The sequence below is a fragment of the Mesoplodon bidens genome (assembly GCF_964165515.1).
Source record: "Mesoplodon bidens genome assembly, chromosome: 17".
Taxonomy (NCBI): Eukaryota; Metazoa; Chordata; class Mammalia; order Artiodactyla; family Ziphiidae; genus Mesoplodon; species Mesoplodon bidens.
Window position 1 is genome coordinate 75,324,754 of NC_138174.1, and position 21,445 is coordinate 75,346,198.

Genomic DNA, 21,445 nt, shown 5'->3' on the forward strand with positions numbered 1-21,445 from the left:
GTGAGCGTTTAAGAGAAAAAGAGGAAATCAATATTCCTCTTGCCAGCACGTAGAACGAGAGCCCCCCAAGTTGAATATTCCTAGATGGAAGGCAGAACGCTTCTTCTAGGATCACCTGTAAAATACACAGCTGCATTTTTGCAGCAAACACACACCGACATTGAAAGAGGCTGTGTGTGATAAGATGCAGAGCCCCCAGCCTCCTTTCTGCGGGGAAAGGCGGGGGTCAGACGGGGAAGGGCGCTTGGCCGCGGAGACAAGACCCCTTCTCCTCCCTCCCTGCCCTCACCCTGCTCTGAGGAGTTGCATGAATAGGACACGGCTGTGCCCGCTGCCGCCCAGCTTCCTGCCCTTCTGGTCCCATCGTCTCTCCTTATTTCTGATGCACTTTCTCGTCCAAACCAAAGACTTCCTTCCCTTCACCACTGCATTGTCCCTTCTGACTAGGAGATGGGTCACAAACGCTGAATCCTAACATAACGTGAAATAACGTGTTCCTGCCCCCATTTCTTCAAATCTGTGCCTAACCGTTCTCTTGAAGAATTCCCCCGGAGAATGAAGGTCCAAGCAGGGCGCTGGTGGCTTGGAAAGAGAAGAATACTCAGATTCCTATGCCTTCCAGAACTATCTTCGAGGGTGTTGTCCATGCTTGTTAGAAAGTCTGTCCTTTACTTCTGTGACTTGGTGAGACCATGACTGTCCGTTCCTACTCATCTCTGTATCCAGAGCGCAGAATTCAGGGAACGGGGAAGAGTAGCTGGGAACATGGCTGTCTTTGAGGTTTACACGTATTGTAAGAGATGAACCAAATTTCTCACAGGGTGATGGCATCAAAGGCCCCTCAGGGGACGCAGGCCACCCAGGACCCCCCGGTACTAAGGGCATTCCAGGAGAAAGGGGCCCCCCAGGATTGGGGCTGCCAGGCCCCAAAGGCGAGCGTGGCTTCCCGGGCGATGCTGGATTACCTGGACCGCCAGGCTTCCCCGGGCCTCCCGGCACCCCCGGCGCTCCAGGACAAATAGGTACGGAGGGGCCCAGGCTTGCGTCTCTCCAAGTCGTGAGACGCTGTGCTTCACCCCCGCTGTTCTTCTTAGGCAGTGCGCCTTTCCCCGGGGGCGAGTCACGTGAGACGGTGTCACACCCTCGGTTCTCACCACACACAAGCGACACCCGGCCATGGGGTTTTCTGGACCCACTGCAGCTTCCTCTCGCCAGCTGGAATGTGGGGCCTTTCCCTCTAGTGCTGGAGTTGCAGAGCCTCAGCCCAGAAGTCCAGAAATGGGCCTCTGATGCCCCGCCCATCCCAGCCTTCCCACCACCCCCCCCCCACCCCACACACACACACACACACTCCAGGCACTTTCCGTTATTGCAAAATTGCCTCACTCTCTCACTGTCTCACCCCTAGATTGTGATACGGGTGTGAAAAGGCCCATCGGAGCAGATGGACAGGAGATCATCCAGCCAGGTATTGTCATGACCGTTGGACAGCTTTAGAATTCTTGAAAACTCTCAGTTTGTAGAATATAGGCCAGAACTGGCATGATCCCTGCCGCGGGCACAGAGCTGCCATCAGAAATAGAAACACTTGTGGACTTGGAGCTGCGCTCCGTCTGCCTCAGCTTAGAACCCAGGGAAGGGCAAGCGTGATGACCTCGTGTCACCAAGTTGTCTCTATGGCACAAGGCATCTGTTTACGGCATCGGTAAGAACTCAACAGATAAGTCCTTTCACGCCTAAACTATATGTCTCTATGTGTGTAAAGGGCAACTGGATTATTTGCTCATCATGCAGGGTGAGGAGTGAGTCCAGATGTGAGAAGAATTCGGTCCAGTGATGAGTGGACGCTAGAAGGAAGGGCTGACGGATAAGGAGAGGATGCCCAGATGATCCGAGCTCGGGGGAGGGCAGGGGGGAGGGGACGGTCCAGAAGTTGACCCGGCTGCCATCGGACAGGCCAAGTCTGCAGCCAGGGGCGCCTAGAAACCGAGGTGGGGAGCCAGGCAGAGGGCTGAGTCCAGGACACAAGGGGGTGGACGGCAGGCCTCGGGCAGGATTTGAAGAGCAGGGCAGAGAGGAGGAGTTTTTTGGAGTCAAAGGTGCCGGCAGAGCATCTGGACGGTGGCAGCTCACCAGGGGCAGTTGAGGGTCTGGAGTAAAGCGTTTGGGATCAAGGCCGGGGCTTGGAGAAGCAGCATCAGGACCCGTGGGTCCCCCGCACGAGGTGTGGGGATAGATCAGGAGCTCGGGGTGGGGGTGCAGAGCGGGAACGGCAACCCCGGAGCCCCCAGAGGGCGGGCCCGTCTCGAAGCTGCGGGAAGGCCCCTGGGGGTGAGGCTCTGCCAGCTGGAGCCCAGGCCCCCTGAAGACGGCCGGGGTCCGTCCTTTTCATGGCCTCGGCTGTCTGCCTTTGCACCTCGGACCCCTCGTGTGGCGGAGGGGACCAAAGCCCCCCTTTGGCCGCTAAGTCGGGCCAAGATAGGAGCCCTGCCAAATCACAGGCAGACAGACCAAGGGCATCTCAAAGGACTGCTGTGCCTGCAAGGGCGCCCTGTCCGACAAAATACCCCTGCGCGGTGTCACCAGCCAGAGGTGGCTGCCACCGGGTTTCGTTTTGCACGACTCAGCAAAACGAGTTGCCTCTGCTAATTCTGAAAGTAATGAAAGTCACAAAGGAGAAGTCACAGCATTCCTTTTGAAATTGAAAGCTTCCTCCATCCTGGGTGGGAATTGCCTTGGGGTCGGGGGTTGGGGGTGGGGTTAAGGACACCCGGATCAACTCGGCTGTGTGAGGTATTGCCCTCCAAGAGGGTGGAGCCCTCACTGCCAGCACGGCACCTGTGTTCATCCGACTGGACTTACTTCATGTGCCTTCTATATTAATATTCTGATTTCATTACAAAATGAAATTACAGTTACATCAGCATCAAAATTAATGGAATCATTAAATTACTTTGATGGTAAAAAGGCAGCTGGTTTTCACGGCCGGTGCTCTCGACCTTAGCCACGTCCAAAGCTGTGACGATGGGTGTGGACCGTGGCTACAGCTCCCCTGTCCTCTCTTCCCAGGTTGTGTTGGAGGGCCTAAGGGATCGCCAGGCCATCCGGGCCCCCCCGGCCCCCCAGGTAATGAGAGAGCGCTTCCAGCCTTCCTCCGTGCGTCTGTGTCTTCCTTTCCCCTCTCTGGCTATCTTCCTCTGCCCCCGACCCCGCGTTTCCCTCCCCGCCCCCGCCTGGACATCACAGAATTCTTGGTACCGTACCACGCGCTGGCAGCTTCTATAGGAAGCCGACTTCCGCGCATCAGTGTAGGAAAGTGAGCGGTGATTGACACCTAGTGAGCCCTAGGGTAAGAGAGAGGCTTCCTGCCACGTGGAAGTCAGCCTCAGCTGCGACACAGACCCGGTGGGCACCCGAGCCTGGCAGAGATGGCAGCGCCCCAAGACCAGAGAGGAGGCGTAGCTCTGTGCGTTCCTTGTATCCCCGTGTGTCCCAGGGTGTAGAAGAGGATCATGCAGGAGAGGAGTGTTTCTTCCGGGTTTTGACTGAGAGGAAAGCAGATCAACAGGGCGAGGAATTTGTCTGTAGGATCCAGGAGCTGGGCCTCGTCTGCTGCCACAGACCATCACCCAGCTGAAGAGTCATGTGGACTCAGGAAGGGCTCTGGGTCACAGAGCCCGGTCTGGGGCCGTCCAGGCTCCCCCTCCGTGGGGCGGCCTTTCAGAGATGACAGACGGGCTGAGTGACCACAGCTGCTGACGCCCAGACGCCGTGTCCATCAGCTTAGGGTGGCGAGCTCTCAGGCTGCACCCCTGGGCAGAGTTCAGCCCAGGGGATCTGCCTTCCCATTCGCTCCTCCTCTGACTGGGACAGGGCGGAGCAGACGCCTTCACCACCCACGGAGGGTCACTCAGACAATCCGGTGTGGACGTCTGCGAGTCTAGGTCCACCACTCGTCAGCTGTGGGCATCTCCCCTGTTCCTTCTGGAACTTAGTGTCCTCACCTGTTTGAGAAGAACAGTGCAGGTGTTCTAGACGCTTCCTAGTTTGCAAATGGTGCCCTGAATACTGCACACGTAACCCTGGAGCTGAGGTCCTGTGTAAACTGTAAAGTACCACAGTGCAAGGCAGCCCCCCAAACTGGAAAAGTGCATTGGCTGATCGTAGGCACCCTGGATCTTGAGAGCGCCGTCCAGGTGCACAGGGGTGACAGGATCTGGGGACAGTGAGGCAAAATGCAGAAGTGTCATTTGCACCAAGAAGCAGAGTTAACGGCCCTGTATGGTCTTCCGAGAGCCGAGCGCATTATCCACGTGGCCCTTCGTGACCCTCCCTGCCCGAGCCCTGGAGAGGTCTGTCCATCGTGGATCCCAGCACAGGCACGAACGCTGCTGTCCCCAAAGTGGTGGCGACTCTTAGGGGGAGGGGCTCAGACTGCAGTGGGACAGTTTTCAGCAGGTACTGGGGGAGCAGGGCCCAGAGTGTACGTGCATCGCGTGTGGGGGAGAGGATTTTAGACGTGTTTTGGCAACATGAAGTTAGTGAGATCATCAGGTTATTGAGATCACGAGGTCGTGATGGGAGCCGAGGTTCGTCATTTCTGGCGCAGACTGACAGTCGCCCACGTAGACTGACACTCGGTTGCCAGCTGTCAGAGGTGCTGTTTCAGGGCTGACATCCCCCAGCCTCATCACTTCCCCGTTTCCTAAGAGACCGCGTTAAGTCGGGGGCCGGCCTTGACCCTCTCCTGTTCGTCTCCTGCTGGGGTTGGCTCGTGCGGCTCTGACGTGTGTCCTGGTTTCTTTGGGTTGTTTAGGTGCCAAAGGCCTCAGAGGGCTTCCGGGATTATCGGGAACTGATGGGGCACCAGGGCTCAAGGGTCTCCCGGGAGATCCAGGTCCAGAGGGATACCCAGGACCCCCAGGTGAGTCAGGGTGGGACTCCCGCTCGGCCACGTAGATTCAGGGAAGGACTGTGTGTACCATCGGGCTGCCCCACCTCGATCATCTTTTAACATTTAGAAACTGTTTCGACAAATGCTTGGTGACGACTTTTGCTCTTGTCCTTGGGACATTAAAAAATGTCGCCATTTTCCTCACTGAAGTTGGGCTGGAATTTTGCAGAAGAAACTTACAGATCTTGCAGGAGAAAAGAGATAGGTGCACAGAGAGATTTCCCTCTAGTGAGTATGAAACCTTCTAAGGGCACATAGGTTATCCTCTTCTGAGCTCTCAGCACCAATTCCCGATCCGCGGATCACTCACCAGATACCACGCAGAGAACACCTGTGTTTGCCTGCTCACGGCATCGCCTGCCCACTCCGCAGCTCGCAGCTTGTCCGAGTCAGCAGTTCGAAGCATTTCCTCGACAGCTGCCACAGCAAAGCATCCTGGAAGCCACTTAGTGGCTAAAAGAGCTTAAACGTTTGAGCTGTACATGGAGGGAAATGAACATGTTTCTGGTTATGAACTGTGATCAGAAGTTGGGGGTACCTGCGTGGGTGTCCTTGTGCCCCAGCCCACGACTCAGTGGCCCCAAACACAGGCGCCCCTCTGTGGTCACGGCTCAGACGGCATGCAGGAGCATGGCTGTGTCACTTGGTGTGCGGAGGCCCAGGCACCGGGGAATCGTATCATCTCAACAAAACCGTAGACGGTTCAGAGGCCGCACAAGCCAAACATCCTCCTGCAGGATCCCGGCCACGTGTTCTCTTTCCGGTGCCTCGCTTAGATGTCATGATGCAGACCTCTCGTTACAGGGACGCCCTGTGTTTCCTTTCAGGGTTCGTGGGGCCCCGAGGAGTCAAAGGTGCAGTGGGCCGCCCTGGCCTGGACGGGCTCCCGGGTCCCTCTGGCCTGCCGGGGCCAGTCGGGCCTCCGGGAGACAGGGGCCTCCCTGGAGAAGTCTTGGGGGCCCAGCCCGGGCCCCGGGGAGACAGCGGACTGCCTGGACGCTCTGGGCTGAAGGGCCCCCCCGGAGAGAGAGGCCCTCCTGGATTCCGGGGTAAGTCACAGGGGCAGGAGGGCTCCCAGGGGGTTGGGTGAGAAGCCCAGGACTGCATGCAGGACGCTGTGAGTCCTGCTGCTGCTTCTCCCCCTCAGTTCCAACGTTTCTTTAGAATGTTCCAGAACAGTGGTCGTCACGCTGTGTACAGGATGGCCATCTTAGCTCTTCTACGGGTACAGATTGGCCGACGTGCTCTCTTCCCAAGTTGGGTGGGGCTCAGCTTGGGGTCCTCCCTGCTGCTTTCGGCAGAATGTGTATGGTTCTGCGGAGAAGACAGGAGCCGGCCATGCCCGGTGCGGGGTTGGGAGGGAGACAGAGATGAACTGGAATGCAGCTCAATCTGTGGGTGTAAAACTGATGGGTTTTAAAAAGTGTAACGTTCACAGCATCATCGATGCATGTTTAGCAAAGCAGGGAGATGCCTCTTGTCTGGTGAGTGAACAAGGCAGCCAAGGCTTCGCGTACCCAGTTTATGCAGAACAGGCCCTGAGAACCCAGAATGCCTGGCTTTAACGTGATTGTGTTGCCGGAATGGGTGGGGTGACCACCAGGCCATCTGGGGTCCCCGTCAGAGAAGCAGCAGCTGTTATGTACTGACCGTGCCGTCATCAGCCCAGCGCCCAAGCCCAGGCAGACAGGGGCTCCCTGTGTGGTACAAGAGGTGACACTCCCCAACACCAGCCATCAAACCAGTAGGCGTCCTTCACGTGAGACACTGAGGGATGAGCCCGGTTCTCGACGGGCAGCTGGATGCCCCACCCTCAGGGGCATGTGCCCACCAGTCTCTTCTGCGGTCCGACTGTAAAAACTGCCCGAGCTCTTTTACAGGATGCCTGTGGTCGATTTTTTAAATGTAGCTCTTTCCCACAGACTTCAAAAAGCCTGAGCATACCACCACCAGACGGCGGCAGAGTAACTTTCGAGCCTGTGCAGGCTTGTCGTGTTCAGCGTCACCTTGATGACCTGCCCTTTGGGAGAACATTGTGTTTGGCAAAAGCTCTGACTTCCAAAGCATCGGTTTTGGGAAACTGTATCCATGTCTATTCGGCCGCCCCTGTCAGGAGCAGTGGGCAGACCTGGATGTGACTTACATAGCCATTTAACGTGCTTGTAAAGGGCATTTTATTTTTTTATAAATTTTATTTATTCATTTATTTTTATTTTGTCTGTTTATTTTTATTTTATTTATTTTATTTTTTGTCTAGTTGCGGCGAGCGGGGGCTACTCTTCGTTGCAGTGCGCGGGCTTCTCATTGCGGTGGCTTCTCTTGGGGCGGAGCATGGGCTCTAGGCACGTGGGCTTCAGTAGTTGTGGCTCGCAGGCTCAGTAGTTGTGGCACACGGCCTGAGTTGCTCCACGGCATGTGGGATCTTCCCGGACCAGGGCTCGAACCCGTGTCCCCTACATTGGCAGGCGGATTCTTAACCACTGCGCCACCAGGGAAGTCCCAAGAGTATTTTAACATGTGGCAAAATGCTCAAAATATAATGTCAAGTGAAAAACCCTAGATTAAAACTGCACTTAAAACGAGGTGTCAGTTCTGCAAATATCTGCTTCTAGGTGTAGTTACGGGAACAGAAAAGAGGCCGGAAGGAAATATAACAAGATGTTAGTAACTGTCTCGGGGTGAGAGCATGAGTTACTTCGATCTTGTCATTTATACTTCTTTGTATTCTCCAGACTTCCTACCGCCTGGAAAACCTGTTTTTATAGAACAAGTCTGAGGAGACACGTGTTGTTTGCAATGCACTGCATGGGGTTGACCTCACGGCTCTTGTCTCCATTCCTGCAGGAAGCCAGGGGATGCCCGGAATGCCGGGCCCGAAGGGTCAGCAGGGCTTCCCAGGACCTTCGGGCCATCCGGGACTGCCCGGGCCACCAGGACAGCATGGCTTCCCTGGAGCTCCTGGCCGGGAAGGGCCCTTGGGGCCGCCGGGCTCCCCAGGTTTTGGAGGTAAGGATCCACCCTCCCATCAAGGAGTCAGGGCCTCACTGACAGCAGAACCAGCACTGCCCCCTTGGGGAATTCTCAGCTGTGCTCCAAGGAACCCCCCTCTCAAGAGCTGCAGGGGTCCGGAAAGCACTGCACATGGCATGGCTTAAAAGACAGGAATTTATTCTCTCACAGTCTGGAGGCTGGAAGTCCAAGATCAAGGTGTCCATAGGGCTGGTTCCTCCTGAGGCCTCTCTCCTTGGCGTGCAGACGGCCGTCTTCTCCCTGTGTCCTCACAGGGTCACCCCTCTGCACGTGTCTGCATCCTAATTCCTCTTTTTATAAGGTCAGCTGTCACACTGGGCTGGGACCCACTCTCATGACCTCATTTAACTAACTTCAATCACCTCTTTAAAGGCCCAGCTTTAAATACAGTCACATTCCAAGGTACTGGGGTTAGGATGTCAACATTTGCCTTCTGCAGGGACACAGTTCAGCCCCGAACAGGTTCAGGACATGTATTTCATCAAACAAGGAGAATTCAAACAGCCTGAGAAGTCTGTCCTTCTTTGTACCTGTTGTGTATATTAGGGTTCCAGGTAAGATTTCATTAGGGAAAAAAATTCCCGCTGCAGAAGTTCAAAATCTGCTCTGCTTTGAAGAGGCAACATGATTTGTTTCCTGAATGTGAAAAATTTGGAGAAGAAAGGAAAAAGCCTCCTTCAGGAAAACCATGGGGCAAGGTGGGCGGGAGCAGGAACGCACAGACACGAAACTGTAGATGTTTGCTCACTGGAGCCCTTGCAGGGGGACCGAGCACATCACAGAGCGGCTGGGAGGGGCCAGACGTCCATGAGGCAATGTCCAGGGTGACCCTAGTCTGTCGTTTGCCATAATCAGGTGACAGCTTTGTCCAGGACCTTAGCCGTCCACACAAGGCAGTGCCGTGCCCCCCATAGGTCAGACATAAGCCAGATGCGTCCCTCAGGAGTGGCCTCGACTGCATCCAAATCTGGGGGCTCCAGTCGGGGGGAGCGACACCGTGCCACCCGCTGATTTCATAGTAACGGGAACCCCGGGCAGCGGGTTTGGGCCACATCTGTACCAGTGTTCGCAAGGCCTTGCCTGTTCTCAGGTGTGGAACGCAGCACGGTGTGTTCAAGATCCACGCCAAAGCCCTACCTGATGGAGCCCACGGTTTAGGAGGGGATGGAATTACCCACGGGAAAGCTTGTGTTTGGCCGGGGCGAGCAGCAGGGTGACCAGACCACGGGGCCCCGCGTTTCAGACCGCAGGGGAGCTGGTGGGCTAGAACAGCCTTGGGAGGAGGGGATGGGAGGGGCTGGGCATGGAAGACGGGCCCTTCCTAGGAGGGGCACAGCCCCAGGAGACGGGCGGGGGGAGAGCACATCATCTGAGGAGGGGATGGGAGCCTAGAGGGGGACATGGGGCCAGCGTTCAGAAGGTGTTGGATGCCAGCTAAGGAGCTAGAGCCCCTGGGCGAGGGAGCCGTTGGGGGGTTTTAACAGAGGGGCTGAGCTTTGTCGGGGAGGCTGGGTAAGGGCAGGCCAGCAGCTGCTGACGCCCTAACGAGATGAGGATGGCAGGTGTCGCAGGACCTCCCCTAGAACCTAACCCCAGCGATGTCAGGAGGGCCGCCAGCCACAAGTAACCCCAGCCGTTCCAGCTCCGTGGCTTTGCGCCCAAGCAGAGAAAGTCTCATGTGACTCGTGTCCCACGGGCTGGCCGCCGGCTGTCGGGGAAGGACCTCTTTAGAAAGGCCAGCCTGCGGTGTGCTGCACGCTCTAGTCACACCTTCAGACTCACCTCTGTGGTTACACTTTCCCATTGTCCTTCCAAGACGTTTCTCTTACCAAAAGTTATTGGTATCGATGTCTCAGAAGTATCGTAGAGGTGTTTTCTCTGTGTGGTTTGTTCATCTTGTTTTATCTTCCTTCCCCGTCCTGACAGGTCTGCCTGGAGACAGAGGGGAGCCAGGTGACACAGGCGTCCCTGGCCCCGTGGGCATGAAGGGTGTGTCCGGGGATAGAGGTGACCCTGGCTGGCAGGGTGAGAGAGGTCATCCCGGAGGCCCTGGATTCAAAGGAATGGCCGGGATGCCTGGTGCCCCGGGCCCCAAAGGTGACTGCAGAACACGACCGGGGACCTAGCCTGTGGGGCGCGGGTGGGACAGCTCTGCGGGAGGGCCCAGCCTTGCAGCCCCAGGCTGCGTCGGGCCCTGGGGACCGGGCGATGCTGCCCAGGCTGGCTGTGACCACTGTGCCCCCAAATGCCAGTTTATTAACTTACCACGAGAGAGGGACTGTCTGAGGAGCGGACTTACTCTCTGCCAGGGGGGATCTGTGGACAGGCCCCCGGGAGTCGGGATTCAGATCCGGAGGCTGGGTGGTGAACGGAAACCAAAGCAAAGGGAGATGCTTGGTCCCCAGCGTAGGTTTCCCTGCTCGCAGGTGAGGCTAGTCCACCCGCAAGTGGGGCTCTCTGGCCCTTGACTGCAGCTGGAGACACCGTGCTGCCTTTTCCAGGGCCCTTTGCCAGGTTTCCACGCTGGGTGCAGTGTCAACATCACACCAAGTCCCAGGGCCCCTTTCCAACCTGGTGGAAAGACCACGGACCCCATGACTTCCAGTTTCCTCCTGTCTGTCCGCCTGCATTGGCCTTACGTCTTGTCCCCGGTGGCAGACAGGCTGACTCTGCCCCTCAGGCAGCGGACCAGTCCCTTAGCAGGTGCTGTCCCGAAAATCCTACTGACATTAAGAATCTTCGCCTGTCCTCACACAAGTCTCAAGTGGGAGCCACGCCTAACCCAGCGCTTTCTCATTCCCTCTGAAGGAGTTAAGGGTTCTCCCGGGATGGACGGCTTCCAAGGCATGCTCGGGCTCAAGGGGAGATCCGGGATTCCAGGAAACAAAGGAGAGACTGGATTTTTTGGAGTCCCCGGGCTGAAGGGCCTGACTGGCGAGCCCGGTGTGAAAGGTACGTCACTTCTCGGCCAGGTTGAGACTCACTTTCACGGCAGCCTGACACTGCCTAGAACAATGTTCCGGGAACCCAAACACTAGACACTATTAAAAGAGAAGCTAACTCCAGGAACTGGAGGGCCTCCTCCTTGCTTCAGTGCACTGGCCGTGTATAAGGAGGGAGTGCCACTGGCCGAAGGAGACTTGAGAACGGAAACGACGCAGCGTTAAGAACCAAAAACATCCTAAGAGACACGTCCCACCATGAGTATTCCGTGGTGCACGCGAGGAAGTGAGGCCAGGGGAGAAGCGGAAGGTGAGGTCTGAAGGACAGAGCGCCTTTGGCAAAAGAGGGACACGGTCGTCCAGGTGGACGGCTACACCCCGTGCAGAGAGATAGTGACCCCCGGAAGCGAGCCTGCTCCAAGCCCTGGCCTGGGGGGGCAACCCAAGACCCCAGGTGGGAGATGCAGGAAGGGTGTTCCCAACGAACCACATCTTCATGACATTTGTTCAGACACCCTTGTTCTCAAAGTATCACCATGGTCTCTAAAACAACTGAATTACTAATAACAAAGGTTGATGGGGACGTAGAGACATGGGAACCCTCAGACCCTGCTGATGGGAATATCAAATGGTGCAGCCAGGGTGGAAGATGTTGGCAGTTTCTTAGAAAGATAAGCACAGAATTACCCAGCAGATCCGCTCCTGGGTGTGCACCCGGGAGAACTGAAAACAGACATCCACACAGAAACTCATACACAGATTTCGTAGCAGCATGATTCATTATAGCCCCAAATAGAAAAAACCCAGATATCCATCACGGATAAACAAGATGGGGCATAGCCATATAAAAGAATATTAGCGATGAAAAAGAATTGGGCTCTGACACATGCTACGACGTGGATGAAACTTGAAAATATGCCACATGCTGTCTGCTTCCATTTGTATGAAGTGTCCAGAACAGACCTGTCTGCAGAGACAGAAAGTGGGTTAGTGGTTTCTATTGCTGGGGAAGGGGAGACGGGGTGGGGGGGTGACCACTGAGGGGCACAGGGTTCTCTGGGGTGAACATGTTCTGAAGTCAGTGGTGGTCCCTGTGCCCCCCTCCCTCGAGGAGAGAAGCGTGGAGGAAGATGGCTGTTCCCATCACCTGGGCTCCCAGCTCGCAGCCGCGGGGGAGCTGTGCCACCCATGGCTCAGCCCCTTGGGATGCGGGCTTGAAAGGAAGTACGGCAGCAGCCGAGAAGCCTTCCCCACCCAGGTTCTAACCCCTGCTCCGGAGGTCAAGGGAATGACTGCATTCTGTTCCCTTCCAGGCAGCCGAGGGGACCCCGGCCCCCCCGGACCACCTCCCATCATCCTGCCAGGAATGAAAGACATCAAAGGAGAGAAAGGAGATGAAGGCCCCATGGGACTGAAAGGATACCTGGGCTTGAAAGGTGAGGCCCCGCCTGACCTCAGAGCCGGTGGCCTGGGGTCCCCTGCCTACCCCAGCCCCTCGCAGTGTACGAGAGTAGCAGAGACGCCCCAGCGCCCGGGCCAGCCTCCTGTGCTGCAGCCCTCCTGACACCCTGATGTCCGTGCCAGGGGCTGGCGGGTGGTTCTCGGGGGCCCAGGGTGGGTGGAGCAGGGTCCCCCCAGAACTTCACACTCAGTCTCCCTGCAGGCATTCCCGGAATGCCAGGGATCCCCGGGCTGTCGGGAGTCCCTGGGCTGCCAGGGCAACCAGGCTACGTCAAAGGAGTCAAAGGAGATACCGGATTCCCCGGCGTGCCCGGGTCACCAGGATTCCCCGGCGTGCCCGGCTCCCCTGGAATCTCAGGGTTTCCGGGCTTCACAGGCAGTAGGGTAAGTGGGCATCTTCTGTGAGTTCCTTTCCCCGTGGCCTGCTGGCCGAGCACTGTGGTCCACGGCTCCTGGGGGACAAGACTCAGTTCTGCCACGTATGGGCTGAATGACCCTGGGCAAGTTACTGAACCAGTCTGTGCCTCAGCGTCCTCATCTCTCTAATGGGCAGTAACAGTCCCCACCTCACAGGCTGCTGTGGGGCTTGAATGAGCTCTTGAGATGGTACCCGACATGTTTGCCCGGGTAAGCCTGGCAGAGGGTAGGGCACAGTCAGCCATGATTATGACTACCACTGTCATGACCATGGTCTGTGTCACTGATGTTATTTATTTCAATAAAACTGCCATCATTACTGCTTTGCAGTTTAATAAGAACAGGTATGCAAACCAGCTTCTATACTACACTGAACAACTTTAGGACTTTTTTACAAAATGATGACATCGCAAACCTTGAGAGTTGGTTTTAGCAGAACAGCTGGATACGCTAACCCTTCAAAATTGCAGACTTCACCAAGTCAGACAGAGAAAGAGAAATATCGTACGATATCCATTATATGCGGAATCTAAAAAGAAATGATGAACTCACTTACAAAACAGAAGCAGACTCACAGACTTCGAGAAGAGACTTACGGTTACCGGTGGGGGGAAAGGTTGGGGGAAGGGATAGTCAGGGAGTTTGGGACTGACATGTCCGCACGGCTGCATTTAAAATGCATAACCAGCAAGGACCCACCGTATAGCACAGGCGACCCTGCTCAATGTTACGTGGCAGCCTGGGTGGGAGGGGAGTCTGGGGGAGAGTGGGTACATGCACGTGTATGGCTGCGTCACTTCGCTGTGCACCTGAGTCTGTCACAACGTTGGGTTTGTTATATAAATTTATTTATTTGTTTGTTTATTTTTGGCTGCGTTGGGTCTTCGTTGCTGCACGCGGGCTTTCTCTAGTTGCGGTGAGCAGGGGCTACTCGTCATTGCGGTGCGCAGGCTTCTCATCGTGGTGGCTTCTCTTGTTGCGGAGCACGGGCTCTAGGCGCGCGGGCTCGGTGGTTGTAGCTCACGGGCTCTAGAGCGCAGGCTCACTAGTTGCGGCGCACGGGCTTAGTTGCTCTGTGGCATGCGGGATCTTCCGGGACCAGGGATCGAACCCGTGTCCCCTGCGTTCTTAAACACTGCGGCACCAGGGAAGCCCCTGTCACAGCATTGTGAATTGGCTATACTCCAATATAAAACAAAAAGTTTTTTAAAAAATATTACAGACTTCACAAACGGCCATGTAAGATGGTTTCATGTTTGGCTTTGCTCCAGGGCGACAAGGGAGCTCCGGGGAGAGTAGGCTTTCACGGCGAGATCGGCCCCATCGGTGACTTTGGTGAGTGTTGCTGGGACAGTGAAAACAGGGCATCCCCCATCCAGAGCATCCCGGGCAGTGTGGGGACATCAGGCCTGTGGGTGCTGTTATTTTGAAGCAAATTATTCTTATTAGGAATGTAGTGTCATAGAAGTTGCTAAACTAACCACAGGAAGACCCGACTTCAGCCATCTTTTTTGCACCTAACAGGTGATATTGGAAGCACTATAGACCTTCCAGGAAGTCCAGGCCTGAAGGGGGAAGGAGGCACCGCTGGAGCCCCAGGTACCCGCGTGGTTCTCCATCCCTTCACCTTCCGCAGCCTTTACCCCCTGGTCTGTCGTCACTCACGCTTGCCAGCTTACTCAGTGAGCCCACGGGTCACGACGTAGGGATGGTCTGAGGTCCTTAAGCCCGATGTGTAAGGAAGACTGGAATTTTTAATTAAATTGAGCCTGAAGACAATGTCAGGAAACCTTTCTCTCCCTGAGAGGGAAGATGGAGAGAATCAACATTCAGTGGATGGGAGTAGCTGCAGCCTCTAAAAGGTACCAACCACATGTGCCTGTTCTGTTGGGACATGTCCTAGAGCACGAAACAAGTGACACAATGACCAGAGCCCTTGCAAACTGTGAAAGGTCTAGAAGAAAGGGGAGTGGAAGTCAGACCTCTCTACTGAGTAAGGCAACAAGGGGCGGCCCCCCAGCCCTGGGTACGTCAGGGGGTGTCATGTGGCATGGCAGCTCACGCCCCTTCTCTGAGCATCACTGAAGTTCAAGATCAAAATTCCTGCTTGTGTCATCTCCCACGGGACTTGGAATAGATGCCTCCTTCCTGCGATTTTATCTTGGGAGACCCCACAGGTCTGCCTAGGGATGGCTCGGGTTCAGCGAAAGAGTCTGTCCATGTGTTCGGCCAACAAGGAGGGCGCTGAGCTTTCTTGAGAGAAAGCACCAGCATGGAAAGGGGCATTCAGCCCAGTTGGGAGTGGAGGGCTGTCACTGAGGAATAGGTAACCTCACCTATGAACTCCTCTGGGCTCCCTGTAGATCTACAGTTTGGTCTCCCGACGGCTTTATTCACAGACAAGGGTACCTTAGGCTGGCTGGACCTCCCATCCTAAATAATTCCTTTGGCAGTGTTGTTTATAAAAGCAGAAATGTGAGACCATCTTTGCCACATATGTCACTAACCATGGCCTCCTTTGTTCGATTGAAAATGTGTGTGAAGAGAAACTGCCCCACCCCAGGAAATACGGTTGTTACCCCTTGAACGTTTAGCTTTTAGTTAAACTGAAGTCCAGGAAGTGGAGCCTCCCACTGTGTCCATCTCCAGGGGACTGTATCCTAGGGCCAGGGGGGCAGTGACAGTTGTCAGCATTCTCAGGGGTGTTCCATTCGCCCTACGACAAGTGCAGTGTAAGAAGTGGGCTCGGCCCCGGCGCTTGCCCCTGCAGCGTGGGTGGGAGGTGCCCAGGGGCCCTGGGCAGGTGGCCTCCCAGTGGGAGGGCCCCGGGGACCGGGGGCTCTGGCCTGGTCCCTCCTCGGAGGATGAGAGACAGGCTGCACTGGACTCTGGGTCCGGGTGGAGGTGGTGGAGACCGTTTATGGAAGAAATAGGTAAATAGGGGTTTGGAGCAGATTTTAAAACACTAAAATAATCCATAGAAAACAAGCAGAACTTCTTAGGTGGTTTTCTTCAAGACCACGAGAACGCCGACAGTAATTGTTCTGAGAAGAGCCTCAGAGATTTCAGGAGACACTGGCAAAAGTGACTGTGTAGAATCGGGTTGGTCTGAAATTTCCAAAATCTTCCAGCGTCCCAGAAACACCAAAACCTGTGGCACAGAATAGTGTCACTGACGGGAAGGCAGCGCTTCTCTAAGTCCACGCAATGAGCAGAGAAGTACCTGAGGGGCTCGTCTAAAAGGCAGATTCCGGGCCTGACCCAGACCTGAGAGGCTCAAACATCTCATGTTTTGACTAACCCCCCAGATTCCCCGGCACAGCACCCGTTAGAAACCACTCAGATAAGGGCTCAGGTGAGTGGTCTCTGGCCGCTTAACAAGGCGCCCAAAATGTGGCGGCTTAGAGCACCCACCGCTGGTGTTATCTGACAGTTTCTGAGGCCAGGAATTCGGAAACAGGGTGGTTCTCATGAGATTCTGGTCATGAGGTCAGGAGGGCTGCCTCATCTGAAGGCCAGACTGGGCTGGACCACCCACGTCCAAGGTGGCTCTTGGCGGGAGGCCTGAATTCCTCCCCACGAGCTTGAGTGTCCTCACGACATGGCAGCTGGCTTCCTCCAGAGCAGGGACAGGGTGAAAGCAGTGATGATTTGTATGAGCTGGGCTCCAGGTGGCACAGTGGCCTGTCCACGGTGTCCTGGTGTTCACGCAGGTAGCCCTACTCGGTGTGGGTGGAGCTCACAAGGGTGTGAATACCAGGATGCGGACCACTGGGTGCCAGCTTGGAGGCTGCTGACCACAGGCTCAGAGCAGGGAATTAGGCAGAAATTTAGTTGAGGAAGGAGCCATCTAGATTTCCACCCCCATTCACAACTGGAAGCACCAGTGCGAAGGCAGCATCCTTTACCTGGTGCCCCCTTGAACCCCACGAGCCTTAAACCCCAGTGACATGACGGCTGTGGTTTGTTCTGAGCAGCACATCTGTGGTTACAGGTCTAAAGGGATTCTTCGGAGAGAAAGGAACAGCGGGTGATGTCGGCTTCCCTGGGATCACTGGCCTGGCAGGAGTCCAGGGCCCTCCTGGACTTAAAGGGCAAACAGGTAAAATCCCAGGCCACACCACCTTCCCCCAGCCTGCCCTCCCTGGGCCCAGCTGGACGGTGCGGTGGCCAGTGAGGCCGAGTGCGGCCGAGCCCCCAAATCTCCAAGGGCCCAAAACAAGGGCGGCCAGTTCTGCCCGTCTGCTTTTCGCCCGCGGTCACAGCCGAGGCAGCTCCCTCCCACCTGTCCCTCCCTAGGTCCAGCCCAGCCCAGCTGTGGCGGAGGCACGGGGCCGATGGCCGTGTCTGTGCGGCCACCGTCTGTCTCTCCGTACATGTGTAGACAGTTCCTGAGATGGCTGCCTTTCGTGCATTTCAATTGCAGAATTCACGGGGGATCCCGAGTTACACGAGTGAATTCATTTTGTGCTTTTTTCTTGCTGCTGTTTTGCTCGCTGTTGCCCGGGATCTGTGAACACAGACAGGCTGATCCTCAAGGGGTCTCTGGGTTCTCCCCAGGCTTCCACGTGCACGATGGAATGACATTACGAATACACAAGCTGTTCTGTTAGGCCAGGCTGCGCTAACCCTGCTGAACTTGAATGCGGGGTCCAAGGCCACGTGGAAGGGAAGCTGGCTCTTTCCCGCAAAGTCCCTCCCCGAGGCAGGACCCGAGCTGGAGGCCACGAGGCCTCGGGGTTCCTGTGTCCCCCTGAAGGATGCGTCTCTCCCCCAGGCTTTCCCGGACTGACAGGGCTGCAGGGGCCTCAGGGAGAGCCGGGACGGGCGGGAGTGCCCGGCACCAAAGGAGAATACGGCTGGCCGGGGAGCCCAGGCCTACCAGGTAAGACCCCTCCCCTCTCTGCAGACACGAAGCAATGTCAACCTGCAAAGAGGCGTTCACTCCCCAGAATGATGAACAGAAACCTGCCCGGAGACCTCAGGGTGACTCTCAGTCAGCACCTGGGCGGTGCAGAGGCAGCACAGAGGGACAGATGCAGGGGCCCCGCTGAGCGAGGTCTGGTGCAGCCCCTGGGGGGCTTGGGGAGTTACTCGGCCCAGCCTTGACAGGCCTTGGTCAGGGCACAGGCCCTTGGACACTGTCCTGTCCAGAGTTCAGGGGGGCGCAGCCCGACTCCACATTCACTGCCCGCATCACAGGAAGAACTGTCGCCTGCTTCCCAAGTCCCACTTTAGGAAAGCTGATCCTCGGAAATCCAGAAGGAATGGAAATGATACCAGGCTGTTGGTTCCAAGCACCGTTTTTATACATACAGTGACTCACGGATCAGGAAAAGAAACACACAGCACCGCCCAGTCCCCTTCTGGCTGTAACGAGTCTGTCAAAAGTTTCCATGAAAACAATTTTTAGGTTAATGGTTCTCCTGGGTGACACAGAAGCGACTGATTTACATGTCACAGTATTTGCTGTACTTCCGGTTTGCCCAGCTTTCGAACACACTGGATGGGCGACCGTATCACAGCAGAAAAAAGCATCTGATTATGTTAAGGGTCTCCCTCTGCTCCGCCATGGAATAACCACGAGGGTCCTCCACAGGTCTGCCCGGCCTCCGCGGCATCGGCGGATTACACGGCTTGCCAGGCACCAAAGGCTTCCCCGGATCCCCAGGTACCAGATGGCAGTGGGGCAAGGGACCGGGTGGCCCATCAGGGACTTGGACGGGGGTCGGGGAGCTCAGGGAGCAGGGCGGGCTCCGTCCCTGAGGCCACGGGGACTCAGTCCCGTCTGGCTCCTGCAGCCCGGGGGCCCAACCAGCAGGCAGTTAGTCAGTCCTCCCAGATCTGGAGGCGGGAAGCTTGGGGTGGGTGCCGTTGCGGCAGAGTCCGGGTGAGGGCCCTCTCCCCGGCTTCTCGCTGTGTCCGCATGCGGTGGAGAAGGAGGGCGAGCTGTCTGGTGTCTCTTCTTAGAAGGACGCCAGTCCTATCAGGGGCCCTTTCACCCCAAAGGCCTCCCAAAGGCCCCCCTCCAGACCCCATCACGTGGCGGGTTAGAACTTTGACAGAGGGGTTTGGAAAAGACAATTCCCTTCACAGCGGTGGCGTACGGGGGTTTGGGCCGGGTGGGGTGTTGCGTAAGGAGAAGGAAGTGAGACCTTTAAGAAACTGTTAGAAGCTGCTCTTGGAAGTTATTGTGACCCTTTTTGTCCTGAAGGAGATACAAAGCCCATCCTTTCCAAAAGCCAATAACAGAATGAGGTTTGCATGATTATCCCCTTCCGGGATCTCAGAATACTATCTGCGTGTCCATCTGTTCCTCAGAGGGGACGAGATCCTCTTGTGCAGAAAGCTTCCTTTTTACCCTTGTCCCCCTCTGGGAAGCTGCCATCACAGGTGCAAAACTCTCGGTGACTTCTCTGAAATTTCTTTATTTTAAATTTAGTTCCTTTCAATCTTAAATCTTAATGCCCTGTCTTTGCATTTAATTTTTTTTTCTTTTTTTTTTTTTTTTTTTGTGGTACACGGGCCTCTCACTGCTGTGGCCTCTCCCATTGCGGAGCACAGGCTCTGGATGCGCAGGCTCAGCGGCCATGGCTCACGGGCCCAGCCGCTCTGCAGCATGTGGGATCCTCCCGGACCGGGGCATGAACCCGTGTCCCCTGAATAGGCAGGCGGACTCTCAACCACTGCGCCATCAGGGAAGCCCCTAATTTTTAAAATGTATTAATTGGACTAAAATATTGTAGGTCATATTATTAATATATGTTTTTAAGGACAATTTTTACTGTTTTCAGATTATAAAAGTTCATGCTGAGTAGAGAAAAGCTTAAAAAAATACACTTCAGCAAAAGAAAAAAAATACCCATAGTTCTACCACTGCTTTTAGAATATTCTCTTTATAGATGTTTTACTTAATCAAACATTCATCTGTCTACAGGTAAATTTGGGTGTGTGGAATCATATATAAATTCACACACTCATGCTTCAATGAACATTTCAATTCGAGTTTAGATGCTCAGGTTATGTCACTCTTTCTGACACCAGCTACTTTGAGCCCCTGATGTGGGAACAGAGAAGGTTTTAAATAGCATTTCCCTTTTCAGCCTAACTCAGGCTTAGCACCAGGAGCCTGGGGCCCTCGGCAGGCCTCAGCTGCAGGACCACCTGCGTCCTGGAATCTGGGATTTTTCCAGGGGGCCTCGGCGGTCTCCCCTATAAAGCAAAGGGGTTCAGTTACGATCCCCAGGATTCCTTCCAAGTGGCAGGGTCTGGGACACCAAGGCCACCCAGGGAGCTGAAATCTCCACGGCTGCCGTTGGGTTCTCTGTTTCTTTTTTTTTTTTTTTTTGCGGTACGCGGGCCTCTCACTGTTGTGGCCTCTCCCGTTGCGGAGCACAGGCTCCGGATGCGCAGGCTCAGCAGCCATGGCTCACAGGCCCAGCCGCTCCGCGGCATGTGGGATCTTCCCGGACTGGGGCACGAACCCGTGGCTCCTTCATCGGCAGGTGGACTCTCAACCACTGCGCCACCAGGGACGCCCGGGTTCTCTGTTTCTGAGTCTCACTGAGAGTGTTACTCTCCCTCCACTCATGAAAATGGACTCTGCCCGGTTGAAGACACTGACGTCTGCTTGTCAACCCGGCCACAGGTGCGGACATCCACGGGGACGCCGGCTTCCCAGGTCCTATTGGGGCCAGGGGTGACCCAGGAGAGGCCAACACCCTTCCAGGCCCCACAGGAGCCCCGGGACGGAAAGGGGAGCGTGGAGTCCCAGGTGAGGCCAACACCCCAGTATCACCATCTGCATCCCCAGAACCACAGTGTCCATGAGTCTGAGAGACGAGAGGCCGGGGGCAGGGCACGTGCCGGCTCCTCTTGGGAGAATTTCTTGTTGCAAACCTCCCACTAGTGTTCCATCATTTATACTCCATCATAATCTTACTCCGCTGGGGTTAGCTAGTGACCACACTCCCTTGGAGGACGGATAAGATCACACTCCAGCCCCTCGGTGCCCCCAGGGTTAGGTGTGCACCCGGCACAGGGCCCTGGCTGTGATACGCGCATGGGAGTGTTGGATAGATGAGTGAATGAATGCATCACAGCCCCTGAGTGGTGCCTGCGTGCCAGGCGTGGACCGTGGCGGGAGCAGCCAGGGAGGGGTGGTCTCAGCCGCTGAGCACGAGCCCCAGCCCCACCCCCTGCCCATCCACCAGCAAACCAGGCTCCACCTAAACTGAGAGGGAAGCGCCCCAGCATGTGCTTTTGGCCCAGCGCTTGTCTTCTGACGGCCGGGGCCCGCACCCACCCCCGGCTCAGCCCAGCACGCTGTCCACGGACGCCGTCTGGGCAGCCGGCAAGGGTGCTGGACCAGACAGGCCCGTCACATCTGGGCTTCCAAGACAAGGGCCTGAGCGCCCGTGTTCTGGTCAGAATTACCCCCGAAGCTAGACCCATCGACACCCAAGGGAGAAGGCAGGCCCTGAGGAGGCCAGCGACCCTGATCTCCTGGGGGGGGCAGGTATCTCACGGCCCACGGACCGCAGCATCATTCTCCAGGGTTTGTCACCTCCCTCTCCCCTTTCATGACGTGGAAAGTCCAAATTCCCTGATATCCAAGCCCCACAGCATTGATCTGAGGGCA

General features: G+C 56.0%; 1 protein-coding gene across 1 annotated transcript in view; it reads left to right on the plus strand.

The window, feature by feature from the left end:
• Positions 1-21,445, plus strand: part of COL4A2 (collagen type IV alpha 2 chain) — a 178,391-nt gene that overhangs the window by 147,326 nt on the left and 9,620 nt on the right. The window contains exons 25-40 of the mRNA XM_081215095.1: positions 821-1,022; positions 1,409-1,468; positions 3,070-3,126; positions 4,817-4,924; positions 5,782-6,003; positions 7,799-7,960; positions 9,911-10,081; positions 10,793-10,936; positions 12,240-12,362; positions 12,590-12,771; positions 14,076-14,139; positions 14,329-14,403; positions 16,799-16,906; positions 17,582-17,689; positions 18,404-18,475; positions 20,453-20,578. Coding sequence (XP_081071221.1) covers positions 821-1,022; positions 1,409-1,468; positions 3,070-3,126; positions 4,817-4,924; positions 5,782-6,003; positions 7,799-7,960; positions 9,911-10,081; positions 10,793-10,936; positions 12,240-12,362; positions 12,590-12,771; positions 14,076-14,139; positions 14,329-14,403; positions 16,799-16,906; positions 17,582-17,689; positions 18,404-18,475; positions 20,453-20,578 — 1,984 coding nt within the window. The remainder of the gene's footprint in view (positions 1-820; positions 1,023-1,408; positions 1,469-3,069; positions 3,127-4,816; positions 4,925-5,781; positions 6,004-7,798; positions 7,961-9,910; positions 10,082-10,792; positions 10,937-12,239; positions 12,363-12,589; positions 12,772-14,075; positions 14,140-14,328; positions 14,404-16,798; positions 16,907-17,581; positions 17,690-18,403; positions 18,476-20,452; positions 20,579-21,445) is intronic.